The 13,786-nt window shown below is 33.4% G+C and overlaps 1 protein-coding gene across 3 annotated transcripts; it reads left to right on the forward strand.

Annotated features, from left to right (window-relative positions):
• The first annotated feature begins 357 nt into the window (after positions 1-357).
• LOC147071205 (pancreatic triacylglycerol lipase-like) lies at positions 358-11,160 on the forward strand. Of its 3 annotated transcripts, none has more exons than XR_015070807.1 (7): positions 358-444; positions 1,475-1,587; positions 1,906-2,012; positions 3,930-4,203; positions 6,824-7,066; positions 7,928-10,477; positions 10,878-11,160. XR_015070807.1 is itself a non-coding variant. In XM_085948261.1 (6 exons), exons 2-6 carry the CDS (start codon positions 1,479-1,481, stop codon positions 8,260-8,262), a joined length of 1,068 nt encoding a protein of 355 aa, XP_085804387.1. In that variant the 5' UTR covers positions 358-444; positions 1,475-1,478; the 3' UTR covers positions 8,263-11,160. The 3 variants fall into 3 exon arrangements, 1 of the variants encoding a protein (XP_085804387.1); XR_015070808.1 differs by having other exon boundaries at positions 7,928-10,204; XM_085948261.1 differs by having other exon boundaries at positions 7,928-11,160.
• The last annotated feature ends 2,626 nt before the right edge of the window (positions 11,161-13,786 follow it).

Raw genomic sequence — 13,786 nt, forward strand, 5'->3', positions numbered from 1 at the left:
AGTGATTCAGTATACAAATACCTATGTCAATATGCAATTAAAAATATTTTTCTTAAGAAGGTAGGCTTTAAATATTCGCCTAGTATGGAGTCTTCGCCACTGCTAGGTACCTACTTAAAGTTGACATGTAATTTTATAATGTGCATAAATATTTGATCCTGAGCAACAACTCCGAAAACACTGTTAACAGTATCTACATTTTGTGGAGGCCCATATGCTCTACTTATGATCAAACATGATAATTTACATTTTTACAAATTATCTAAGAAGTATTTTTCTACGCCAATGCACATGTTTTATTCGCGAAAAACTTGCTATATAAACCTAAAACAATGTGCAGTTATTATTAGATATTTACTTCAGTAAAAAGTCTTATTTTTTAGGTTAGTACATTGTGTTTATAGGTCTTACTTAGGTACTATCATACTAGAGTGAACTAAAAAGGTATTGAATCATTTGTTTTTATAATATTTTTTTTATTAACCCAGTAAAAATGCACTTAACGGGCCACATGCGCCACGTAGGTCAACATGGAGATTTTTTGGTATTTTCAGAGCATGATCCTGGACATACCTTAAACGTTGTAGATAATCTATTTATATTATTTTGAAGCCTTATTATCCTTTATATTTATTTTAAACATTTGATGACTTCAAAAAGTATTTTTATTACATAAAATAGTATTCTTTTAAACCTTTCGCTCTAATGTTTTAGAATATATTCATATTTCAGTACATAAATGTGCAGTGGTGTTAAGATTTTTTACATTTATTAATTTTTAAACGCATTTATAAAAACATTAGTAAAATTAATGTTAACATTATATAGTGAAATATTTACGATAACAAATATATTTATAATTTTAAATAGATTTGACAAGAATTAGGCATTTTATTATTCAAAAAATGGGCACGATTAACACATTTGAAGATAATAATTGTAAAGATAATGATTATAGTAGGTATTATCTTTAGCACTGAAAAACTTTTAAAGACCGTCCAACCTCTTTGGGTAGTATTATAGTACTGACATAAAATTCATGTCTAAATAAAACACGGTTCTTGTCGGTGTACACTTCACAGGAAGCCAGCAGCAAACAATTTTTAAAAATAGCCGACATGCTGAATTATTTGTTAGGTTAGGTTAGGTTTTCATTCTTGAATTTATGAATTTTGCCATAATCAGCAATGAAAATTCAATTAATGAATGAAATTGGAGACCGTATAGTATATGGTCATCTTTTTCCGATAAGAAAGCTCACGATGAAATGTTTTACGTAAAATTTACATGTACCTAACCGAATTCACAACACTGGGGAGGTTATTAGAATTTCTCGATTTTTGTATGATATGACTGAGGACTAACGAAACTATGAGGCTGGATTATTATGAGTTAACTTCATCATAATTCTGATTTGACAATAAGCTTATTATGTTCACTATTTTTATTTTACTAATATGTGTCAATTTCACAGGTCCATGGGGGCTGTAACTTTTGTATTGGCTAGCCTTGTTATGGGCACCTTTGCAGCTAGCTCGATAACCAGTACTATTGAGACATTTGTACTGGACAAGCTTTTCTATAACTGTAAGATTTATTTTTATATAGATATATATAAAAATGACAAATTTATGGGAGTCATGGTACCTATAGTGGATGATGAAGTCGAGATTTGGTGATTGCTCCGATAGATGGAGGAGCGAGTTTTATTTACAGCGTAAACAGTCACTAAAATCGTTCATTTTAGTACACTTTCTTCAATCTACTAAATTTTGCTTTGTCATCTATTTATAAAAGCCTTTTGTAAACAGTAAAAGATTTTATAAAATAGTTTTCATAAGAAATTTGTTAAAGATAGTCTGATAGCGCCCTTATTCTGTACCGACTAACGTATTATATTTTTAGGTGATGCTGAAAAAGCATACTTTGGTCTCCTCTACAATCAAATTGATAACAAGACAGAGCCCGATACTTCCAAAGTCAAGATTATTCTTTATACCGCCACCGATCAAGTACGTTTGTTGATATCAATTATTTAAAAATATATTTTAGAGATTCATGGTAGTCAAATGATTTATATGTATAAATGTGACACCGAATGTGTGAAATTGCGTATTACATGAAATCGGCAAAATTATGCCTAATTCATGAAAAATGCAAGCCCGTTGCCTTATTAATGAATTAGGCAAATTATCTGCTGAGTGCATGCCCAATGCATGAACTAGGGAGAAAAATTACTGCCGAATTCATGAACTCGGCAGATATTTTGCCTAATTCGTGAATAAGGCAACGGGCTTGCATTTTTCAAGAAATAGGCAAAATTTTGCCGATTTCATGTAATACGCAATTTCACACATTTGGCGTAATATATATATCGGTGGAGGTAGGCTGTTAAGATTCGACATAAATAGTGCACAATAAACTGTGTCTGTCATACTTATTTGTTTTCATTGAACTAAGAATATAATTTGCAGATGGTGTTTGTTAGTTTTTAAAATTATTTAATTAAACCCTATGTATACAAAGAATACTACAATAGTCTTAGTTAAAAAAAACAAATACGTTTGATTGACACAGTTTAGTGTGCAGTATTTATGTCAGAACTTAACAGTCTGCCTCCGCTCTTCGCCACATATAGGATTTTTTAAGATTCTTTATTATATAAATAACCTCAGAAACATACATATGTAGGTACCTACTTATTAGAGTTCTAGAAAAAAAATGGAACGACTGGTACTCGAACTCACGTCTTTCCCTTTCCGAATGTTTTGACTCATCGATACGTCTTCTAAACCACTAAAATTAAAAATTCGTGACAGCATGTGACTCAAATATGTGTAAATTTTTGTTCTGTCACTCCCCAGGCGTGGTAGGCGTGAGGTGACCTTATTATGGTTCTGATACATTTTGTCAGATTTCACTAACTGACACTGTTCGTTTTTGGCTCAAAATGTGCTACGGAATGGGAGAATATGTCTGATAACATTTTACATAGGTACCAAGTAAAATTCTATAATCAAACCGTGACACGAAACTATAAACTTCGATGGTAGTGCTAGTCATATTTCGAATGTAATAATATGGTAAACTATTTGTAGAAAATTATGATTGTTGTGTATTGAAATAAATGGGAATATTGTGAACGAAATATGCAATCGAATATCATCGCTTATTGCAAACAGGTTACCGCATTTCATTCGAAGATAATCGAAAACTAGCACTATCATTGTAATATGCAATTCAGTACAACGGCCTGCATATAGTCGTCCGTGACGGAAGCTTACCGTAACGTGATTGTAATGTGTTTCTAACATAATATTCATCGTGTCCGGAAATTGGTACGTATGCAGTTCGCCGTATCACAGTTGTGTCACACCGTGTCACACCGTGAAATGCTGTATTGGACATATACAATGGTCGTATATTAAAGACCGCCCAACTTCTTTCGGTCGTATAGTACGGAGATAAAATTCATGTCTAAACGGTTCTTCTCGGTTTACAGGAAGCCAGCGGCAAAAAAATAGATATGAAAATAGCCGATATACTGGATTATTGGTTAGGTCACGTTAGGTTAAGTTAGGTTAGGTTAGATTAGGTTAGGTTAAGTTTTTATTCTTGAATTTTGCCAAAATCCGTTATGAAAATGGACGCTGTTCCCGCCTGGCTTCCTGTAAACCGACTTTTACTTAGAACACTTACAAAATACGTAATTCAAACTACCGAAATATAAAAGAAAGACAGTAGAAAATAGGTATGTAATTAAATTAGAAATACCGAACAACGCATAATTCTTTCATCTCAGTGCTATAGAGATGACCGTATGGCATACGGTCATCTCTTTCCGATAATAAAGCTCACGGCGAAGTGTCCTACGGTGAAATGTAATAAGTACGTAAAAATTACATGTAACCAATATTCACTGATTTCAGATTGTATATAATCTGTCTCTTGCCGCCAATCAACTGTTGTCATCGCCGAAGTTCAACAAAACCCTTCCAACGATAATTGGAATCCACGGCTTCCGTGTCGACCCCACCGCAGAAGGAATTTCTAACACTGTTAAGGCTCTGCTCAAGAGGGGAGGAATGAACGTTTTGGCTGTGGACACTTCACTACTGACTGGAAAATACTATTTGGTCGCTAGTACTGCGGAGTTCTTCATCGCGGAAGTCTTTGGAAAGTTTTTAGCGAATTTGGTAGCAGGTTAGTTATAATATCGTCTCTGTTCTGGCAGAACACACTAACTGTAGAATACTAGTTTTGAGTAATTTGACTTTGAAGTTGTTAAAATGTTTGAAATGGTCTATCATGTGAGTTTATTAAGTAATCGTAAAAAGAATGACTTTAAAATAAAGACTGTTTATTTATTAAGAAGGTTTCCAGACTGTAAAGTTTGAAATAAGGAACATTTTGGTATAACTAACTCAATATGACATTTTTTCAAATTAGTGTCTTCTGCCAGAACAGTGACGATATTTTGCTTTCACTCATCAACCAGAATCTTGTTTTTGTTCCAGCTGTCAGAACATCTCATCCCGTTCCCTTTAGTCGGCTCTCACATCTAAACTCACCTCGTGTGCCGCACAACCATAAATCAAACCTTCCGAGAACGGCGATCCAGTGTTACTTGTGAAGACCGTGCACATTTACCTAGTATCACTAACATTAAAGAGGAACAAAAAATACTTACTACCAACCGAGTTTAGCTACTGTTCTGCCTTCCTCCCACAAAAAATTCCCTCCTTATATTATTACAGTTTTGTTTTATTATAATGTATTATATTATAACTATTATTTGTTACAACTATTACATTTTTTATAAATGTATATAATGATGTCGATAAAAAAATGCGCGGCAGGCGAACTGTTTCATCTTTTGACATGGAATAAATTTATGAATGAAATATTAAACAGGTCCGTTAGGTCCAATACGGTGGTCAGTTGGACCTTTTTTCTTTTTATTACAATAATATGTAAGTATATTTATGTAGTATTCCTCAAATCTCAGAACAAGCTTTATTTAAATTGAGGCTTGCATACTATAATAATATGTTGTGACGTTTAACAATTATTTAAGAAACATAATATGATTATGTATTATCTCTAACAATATAATGGTTCAATCCAGATACTATTAACGTATGTTTCGTCAGGGTTTGGGTCGAAATCCCGAATACCGAAATCCCGAACGCTGAAATCCCGAATGGCCGGAATCCCGAGAGCCGAAATCCCGAAAAATATTAATTATAATTATAATTGCGCAATTTTTACAAGAGGGACACAAGCCCATTTTTCTGGAAATATAAAAAACGAAAAATAAAAAAATATAAACACCGATAATTGCGCAATCATGAATTGTGCAATTTTTGTAAGATCCAAAACCTATTTTTGCGGAAAATGGGTTTTGCAGATTGCGCATTTTTTTTTTACAGGAGAGACAATTTTGTAGAACAAATGGATTTTGTCTCTCTTGCAAAAATTATTGATGTGTGTATTTTTTTTATTTTTCGGGATTTCGGCCTTCGGGATTCCATCCATTCGGGATTTCGGCCATTCGGGATTTCAGCGTTCGGGATTTCGGTATTCGGGATTTCGGCTTTCAGGATTTAGGCTTTCGGGATTTCGGCCATTCGGGATTTCGACCATTCGGGATTTCAGCATTCGGGATTTCGACCTTCGGGATTTCAGCCTTCGGGATTTCGTCCGGCACCCGTTTCGACAAGCCTGTAATTATTATGATAATTTACTTAGAATACACTTTTTGAGCGGAATGCAGAAACATTTGTCATAACTAAAATTTCCTTAGCAGAAAACACTATGCAGAAACATTGTCCTTAGTTAAGATCATTTCTATTGAAAATAATACCATATTTAAAAATTCTCTTTTCTATAGTTTAGGTAAATTATTTTATAATTGTTAAACGATGACAAAAATATGACAACTGCATTTTGTAAATGCAATAATTATAAATACATATTAATATTTAATTATAACACTCTTATGTTTCCGTTATAAGTCATTATACGTGATTCCACAGGCACCGCAAGATATTTTTTTAACATGGTAACACTAGCGTCAAGTGTTATTCTTCACCTGGCTTTTTGTATTTCTGCGGGCTGGCGTATAAAAGTAAAATAATATTCTCAAAGTACATGCCAAACGAATTACCACTATCAATATCCATATTGAGATACATTGTTAAATGAATTTGAGTGTATGGACTGTTTTAGAGATATGCGAATTTATTTTGACAGCAGCTGTCAGTGGTAAATGGTAATACAGAAGGGGGCGTGTTCATAACAAAAGTAGTCTATGGTTAAGGATTCCTTAACTCTATACTCAAGATTGTCTATAGTTAAGTCATGCTTTTCGGCGACTTATCCTTAGGATCGAAATCTTAGATTGTGCATTCCGCTCTTTGAATTTAATTTTAATTTTTGTATCCCATGGACACTGGCACTCTCTTCCTGACCCTACCTCACCACACGGCCCCTACCAACCCACTTCCACTTTACCCTCCTCACTCCTCCCACCACTTTCTCAACACCCGGCACCCTTCCCCAGCACTGCGTAGTCTTCAGCAATATAGTTTCGCCGCTGACCACCAATGACAATTAGCTAGCATAATTTTTAAAGTACTTACTTTATTGTATGTTAATCATATTATAAGATTCTTTTTTTTATTAGAAAGCCCTTTGCTTATTCGAACAAGGTGATTCTGTTTTTACATAAAGTATTTACATATTAAATTTGTGAGCGTAAATGTTATTGTGACTATCATAATGATAGATGTATTGACATGTTATTACATGGTATGTTCAGGAGGCGTCGACAGACTCAAGATCCATTTAATTGGCATAAGCCTTGGCGCTCATCTGGGAGGCTTGACCGGCCAGGAGTTTGAGAAGATAACTAGCTCCAAGATAGGGCGCATCACAGGCGTAGACCCTGCCAAGCCATGCTTCGCTCAAGAGATGCCAGATTTTAGGCTCAGCAAGACTGATGCAGAATTCGTTGACGTCATTCACACCAACGGTGGGGCGAATGGAATTATGGAGCCTTTAGGTAAATTTTACATTACAGTTTTATTTTGATGATAACAAGGATTATAGCCGTTGTCTTAATAATTAAGTTTTGTAAATATAAATAATAAATGAGTCATCATGTCACAAAACCCGCTCTGGAAATCTTGTAAAACCTGCTTTTAATATTTTCAAAATATCCTTATCTATAAATTGTATGGCACATTTTTTTTTGCGAATTGGCGTCATTATCATCATCGTTTTATATTAGTAGATATAATAAAAAATAAAATCATATTCGATTTTTTTAATAATAAAAAGTCGCCAAAGCGGTTTTGTGACTCGACGATTCAAATACAGTTTCATACAGAGAACATAGAAATAATGAAAAGTGCAATAGTCTTTTGGACGTAGTTGTAAGAAATATGGGATAAAATTAAACACGTGTGAAAGAATAATTAGGCAGGTATGTTATTTTACATTTTTACATCTGTAAGTTTGTTACGTGTAGACGATACGTGCTTACAAGATTGGTAAAATTTGAGGACTTTCGATGGGCATTATATTATTTGCGTTTAGTGGTTTGCCCTTCATTAAATCATAAACAAAAATTGTTATAAAACCCTTGGCGAGTTTTTAGAATTCTATATTATTAATGTATTTTTATTGATGATAGCGGCATGTTTTCAAGGTCATTAATCCAATTTTCACCTATGAAAACACTGGAAATTATTCATTACCATAAATAGACTAATCTTTGATAATTTATGATTTGATCGAAAATCTTATTTTATTACCTTTTTCGGAAGACATTTTTTGAAAATAGATATTTGACAGAGAACGTATATAGTCTATAATAATTGTTGTGTAGGTACCTATTCTAAAACAATGTATTTTACAACAGGTCACGCAGATTTTTACCCCAATGGCGGTGTATCGCAACCGGGTGGTTTTATACCCCCAGAAAATCACCATAGGGCATACAAACTCTTCATAGAGAGCATCATAGACCCAACTGCTTTTCCGTCAGTAGCTTGTACCAGCTGGGATATCTTCATGAAGAATGCTTGTGCACCATCACCAAGACGAGCGTTTATGGGATTTGACTGCTCCAAGACAGCCCGTGGTGTATATTACCTCCAAACATCCTCTGAATCACCTTTTGGACTAGGAGAAAGTGGAACAAAGTATAGACGTAATCTAGCCTTCTCCAATTGGTGGTCAAATCCATTTGGTTAATCGTCTATAGTATTAGTAATAACACAATCAATATTTAAAAAATAATATTTAAAATTTACAGATTTAAAAGCACTTTTGCGTGCCTCCATTCATTTGTCCATTAAAAAAAAAGAGAAACGGTACTGTTCGGTTATACCGGAGGCAGCGGAAAACGCATTTTGAAAATAGCCGATAAACTGGATTATTTGTTAGTTTGGGTTAGTTTAGGTTCGGTTAGGTTGGGTTAGGTTAGGTTAGGTTAGGTTAGGTTAGGTTAGGTTAGGTTAGGTTTGGTTAGGTTAACCTAACAAATAATCCAGTTTATCGGCTATTTTCAAAATGCGTTTTCCGCTGCCTCCGGTATAACCGAACAGTACCAGAGAAACATAATTGGTATTATTTTAATTTTGAATCGATTAATAAAAATAATAAATGTAATTAAATCTTTGTATTGGATGATTGGATATAAGATGAAATTATCTCGATAATTATTGCAACTAACAGTGCTGTCGCCTAGCGGAATAACGATGTAGGTTTAGTATTGATTGAATAAATCCAATGCCATTACAATTAAATTGTAATTATTTTTTGTCATATATTTGATGCATACGACGTTCAAATATTTTACAACGTTTTTATTAGCTCGTCTTCTTGTTTGTCTGATGGTTGTTTGTCCAGTACAAATCTTGCAATCGAGTTTTAACTAACTTCCCGACTAGCTAGACGTTTGAAATTTTTAGAATATATCAGAACACGATGCCAATGCATTCTTTTAATACTTTTAGCCATCTTTAAGCTGAATTGAATTCATTTTCAGTTAATTCTGTTTTGTATGGAAAGTAATTACAGAAAAATCCGTAAAAAGTAAAAGACTATTATTGGTTGCTAAGGGGGTGGTCCTAGCAACTAAATTATTAATGTATACATGCGTTACTATGGAAATCAAAATGAAATGTCAAAATGATATTTCAGTATTCTATATTTGTTTGTTTGTTTGTTTTTTATTTACTTCATTAAAGTACAAGTTTGGGCATATTGAGCATAATAATTCAACAGAAAATTTAAAAACGTTGTATATAAAAAGTTCTTTTTATCTTGTAATTATGTATTAATAAAAATATAATAACATAATATTATTAATCTGTTTTATTATATTAAATAATGTTTTTAAATAATATTTAAAACTTCATTAGTACTAGGTTATTGACTAAGATTTTTTAAACAAATGGAACTAACATTTATTTAACAAATAGGCATAATTTTGAAAACACTTCTGAGAAAATGTATTATAACCAATAGAAAAAATCTTCTTGACCACTATGCTAAAGCTGCCATACTAATTACGACAAATTTTAACTATTGCCTCTTATAATACTCTCTGACGTACTTTCCAAATTGAGCTACGATTGGCTATCGGTTTTTGTATTCTCACATATATCGGGATAATTAACTCTTGGAATACGACGTAGCATATTAATTATCACTTTTGGGATATAAGTGATATTTTGGAATAGCCATGTGGGTCTCTCAAAATCATAGGATTAAATTTAAAAAAAAAATAACCCATTACCTTCCGCAATATAATAATATTAAGATATCTGATTCTTTAAATATTACCCTAGCAGACGACAGTCATGATGATAAACTATAACAAAATAAAATGTCAATAAATTGTATTTACTAACATCTGGCCAATAAATCAAACTATACATTCTACCTACATGGAATATTATGTTGGCGGAAGCAAATATTTAAGTACATAATATCTATATAATTTTGTCTGGAAATTTCAAGAGCAAAAGTGTTTTGATATAGTCATTTAAAATTATTATGAAAATTTTCACAAAAAACAAACTTCACGGCATCTGTTTCAACAGTGAAAATAAGTTTTCCAATTTCCTCAAAAAACATGGCGAATAAATAAGCATATTAGAAAAAAAAATATTGAATTTAATACTATTAAGTAGGTAGTTATGTCTTTCATACTAAAATAGCAATTATCAAAAAAATATATTTCTATTAACGTAATAGGTATCTCGTGAATGCATATATTATGTTTGACTTGTGACTTGTGTGTTCCTGATAACTATCTTAGAAATCGGGAGCATCAGTTGTTTGTTCTCCCGAGGAGCAGAACTAACCTGTCGTTGGTGATGCCAATTTGGAGGACAATAACTCTGATCAATCAAATCGCTTCGGATGTTGATATATTCCATTTACGTGAGGATGAGTATAGGTGGATGTTGTTTTATAAATTATTAAATAGGGTCCACTTACATTCGGTGTGCTTCCATGCTTTATTATTTATATTTTTTATAATTTTTGTACCTTTTACTTTATTTACTTTTGCCGGGTCAGCTAACCCGGCAAACGTTGTTCTGCCATATAAATTATTTCTAGTGAATATTTTGGTTGTTAAATAAAAAATAACGAATGTATCGTAAGTGTGTGGGGATGATATCTATGACAGAAAGAGGAATGGAGCGCTGTAGACGATGACCGCCGATAAAAACAAAAAAACACCAACCATTAATTTTCTCAATTCAAAATGAGGAATGATGTTCATAATGAATCAATTACCTGTGGCGGGATCTCGTTGTTTAATGTTTATGCAATATCCGTCTTGTCCCTTCCAGAAAATTAGCGGATATTGGAGAGCGTCGTATGAACGGTGTGTGTCAGCGATGAACTCCAGATTATTGTTTCTTCTTCGAATCACGATTTCTCGCGGCGATGTGCGGTCGCCAACCATGATTCCAGCAACGTCGTCAACAACAGGCGAATTGAATCGACGCACGTGCTCTCCAGCTGGTGTTTTATCAGGATTGATGACAATAGCGTGGTTGTCACTTTGCAATTCGTGCATATATGATACTTTACATAAAGCAGTTTGAACACTCGACTTGTTGTTTCTTTTTTTTAATAAAAATGTGTACTTAGTGTGGTTAGTGGTTATCGTTATTTAATTTATTCACCTACCTATATATGCAACCTATACTGTTTCTGGATTAACCATAATACTAAAACTAATCTCATATGCATAGATATAGTAAAGAAACCAATCTGGGTGATTTTATACAAAAATGCTACTAAATAAAATAATTTAAGCCAAGGAGGATCCTAAGAATCGATAATTTTGGACACATTGCACTACCCGCTATTTTTATTTTTTCAAATGGGACGAACCGTTCTACGACCATGCCGATGGCATGGTACAATTATTGCATTTTCAATCAATCCCTGATTCGGTCTTGGTTTTATTGAAGAATTCGGAACAATTTTTGGTGGGTTATAAGAAAAAAAATTAAAACGTCAATAAAAAAAAATTGACCACTAATATCGCCTGGCAACATCGACATTATATATCTTGGTGACCCCTAAAACCTGTTCCAATTGTCAGAATGCGTTCCGCATATTATGTATACGACAAGTCTATGGGATCCTGCACTATAAAATAGGTAGTCATCATCTGTAACATGAGGCGAGGTGACCATTTGGCCGATTTAATTTTCCACACATAATTCCCATGTGAACTAATTATCAATAACAATGAACACAATAAAAACTTGTTTTTCATTACAGTTTTTATTTCACCACCCTATATTTACGCGGCAAACTGTATTGGCTCAAATAGACTCTATGACGATCGGTCATAATTATAAATGCCGAAAAACCCGTTTCTTATGTTAGTGTCACAGAGTGTAAATACGATGTCATAGCTGTTATACAATATGTATGTATAATATGTCGGAATGGCATATATATGATCATAGATATGAGATTAAAACGCTCTTGGCACATATGTGCCCAATCGTCATATAGTCTATTTGAACCTTAATACGTCATACTATTGAAAATACGGTTAAATTTATCACATATTTTTTCACAACCGAGATCTGTAGCCTATTATAAATATAATATTATAGATAAAAAATATATCTATTTCGGTAACTGACAATACTAATGTCTAAATAAAACACTTAAAAATACGTAATAAAACCATCGTAATACAAGGAACACACCTTAGAAAATAGGTAGGTAAGTAGATTATGAATACAATCACATCGTATAGGTATATTATTTATGTAGTTTCAATATTAAATTATTTAAAACCAATAAAGACATCTCATAAAATTCGTATTGAATCTAATTGGAACAGCAAACTAGCGTCACATGTTGTAGAATACGTATTCCACGGTGAAATGTATTCCACGGTGAAATGTTCAACGAAGAACTCGTCATTTGATAAAATGTTATACGAACTCATGTTTCACGTACTGCAGCGCACGAATAAGTGTCCCACGAAGAACTGCATACGTACAACTTACATGTAACCATTATATGACACCCGATAGTGTAAGCCGGTTAATATTTTTTTGTTCTATGGCTGGAACAAAATTATAACACCAGTTTTACGGCCATTAAAATATTATATTTCCGTTATTATTTGCTTTCATGTCATCTGGTTTTAATTGGTTTTGATGATGTAATATGAATCAGGAAAAATAAATGACAAAAATTAATTTGCATTTCGATAAAAATGTGTTTATAAAAATAACGTGTACCATTACGTATAGCAAATTATTATTCAAAAAAGCGTGCGAGATTTTTTTACGTGGTTCGATGTTTGAAAAAGTCAACAAAGTGTATTTTTCTTTATTCAGTTCAACTTAGATAATATTGCTCATAGCTCATAAACTTACCCTAATGCAATTATCTGGATCTGGCAATGATGTCCACATCATTCGAATAGGCGAAAATCTACAGTGATTTATGAAATATATTCCCATATTTTGTCTCAACCTTTACATTCCGTAGGGATTTCTCTAAGGCAGTTTTAAATAAAATACATGTTAGGGCATCCCCATGTCGATATAAAAGCTTACTGGTCTGGAATCATACGTAAAAATACGTGTCTGAATAGCAGTACGAAAAAAAATGTATGTCTGTTCTGATCAACCAAGCATAATACCCCAGATCTAAGAGTCAACGGTTAACTCTTCAAATAAATGTATCGGGAGTTTTGTGTACCTCTGTTTCCTTGGTAACCTAGAAAATGTTATTAATAAAGAAATAAAACGGGTTAAGCCTCAATTACATTGAGCTTCTTTACGAGCTGTTTATTGGCGAATTTAAAAGCGGGCGATTCAGCTACTGCGATTTGATTACACAAAAACTTTCCATTCGCTGAGAAGCCACAATCCAACGACTATTTTGACGGAACGTAATTCGTTTTTTACCGGGAGGTTGGTACTGCGCTCTACTGCGCAGACGCAGTAGGCCCACACGCCGGCGTGTAGCGTGTAAAGTTGACCGGCTTTCAATTTTTCTCGGTAGAGTGTTTACAACCTGCTTATTAGCTTATTCGATGATTACACTGGGCGAGTTTACAGGCAGATTGTAAATTCGCCAATAAACAGCTCGTAAAGAAGCTCAATGTAATTGAGGCTTTAGGATCGTAGCAGCAAATTCATCTAAAAAATCCAGAGCGTTAGAGCAGACCTTTTTTGAGTTGCTCCGCTCCGGGACCTAATACTTGCTCCAG

Source organism: Rhyacophila brunnea, unplaced genomic scaffold, assembly GCF_057557595.1.
Source record: "Rhyacophila brunnea isolate RB1 unplaced genomic scaffold, BYU_Rbru_1.0 scaffold_20, whole genome shotgun sequence".
NCBI classification, from domain to species: domain Eukaryota; kingdom Metazoa; phylum Arthropoda; class Insecta; order Trichoptera; family Rhyacophilidae; genus Rhyacophila; species Rhyacophila brunnea.

Excerpts from the sequence above, each read along its gene's own strand:
- LOC147071205 (XM_085948261.1), top strand. The coding sequence starts at position 1,479 with ATGGGGGCTGTAACTTTTGTATTGGCTAGCCTTGTTATGGGCACCTTT. Across the intron at positions 1,588-1,905 it reads GGACAAGCTTTTCTATAACT|GTGATGCTGAAAAAGCATAC; the intron begins GTAAGATTTATT and ends TTATATTTTTAG. Across the intron at positions 2,013-3,929 it reads TTTATACCGCCACCGATCAA|ATTGTATATAATCTGTCTCT; the intron begins GTACGTTTGTTG and ends CACTGATTTCAG.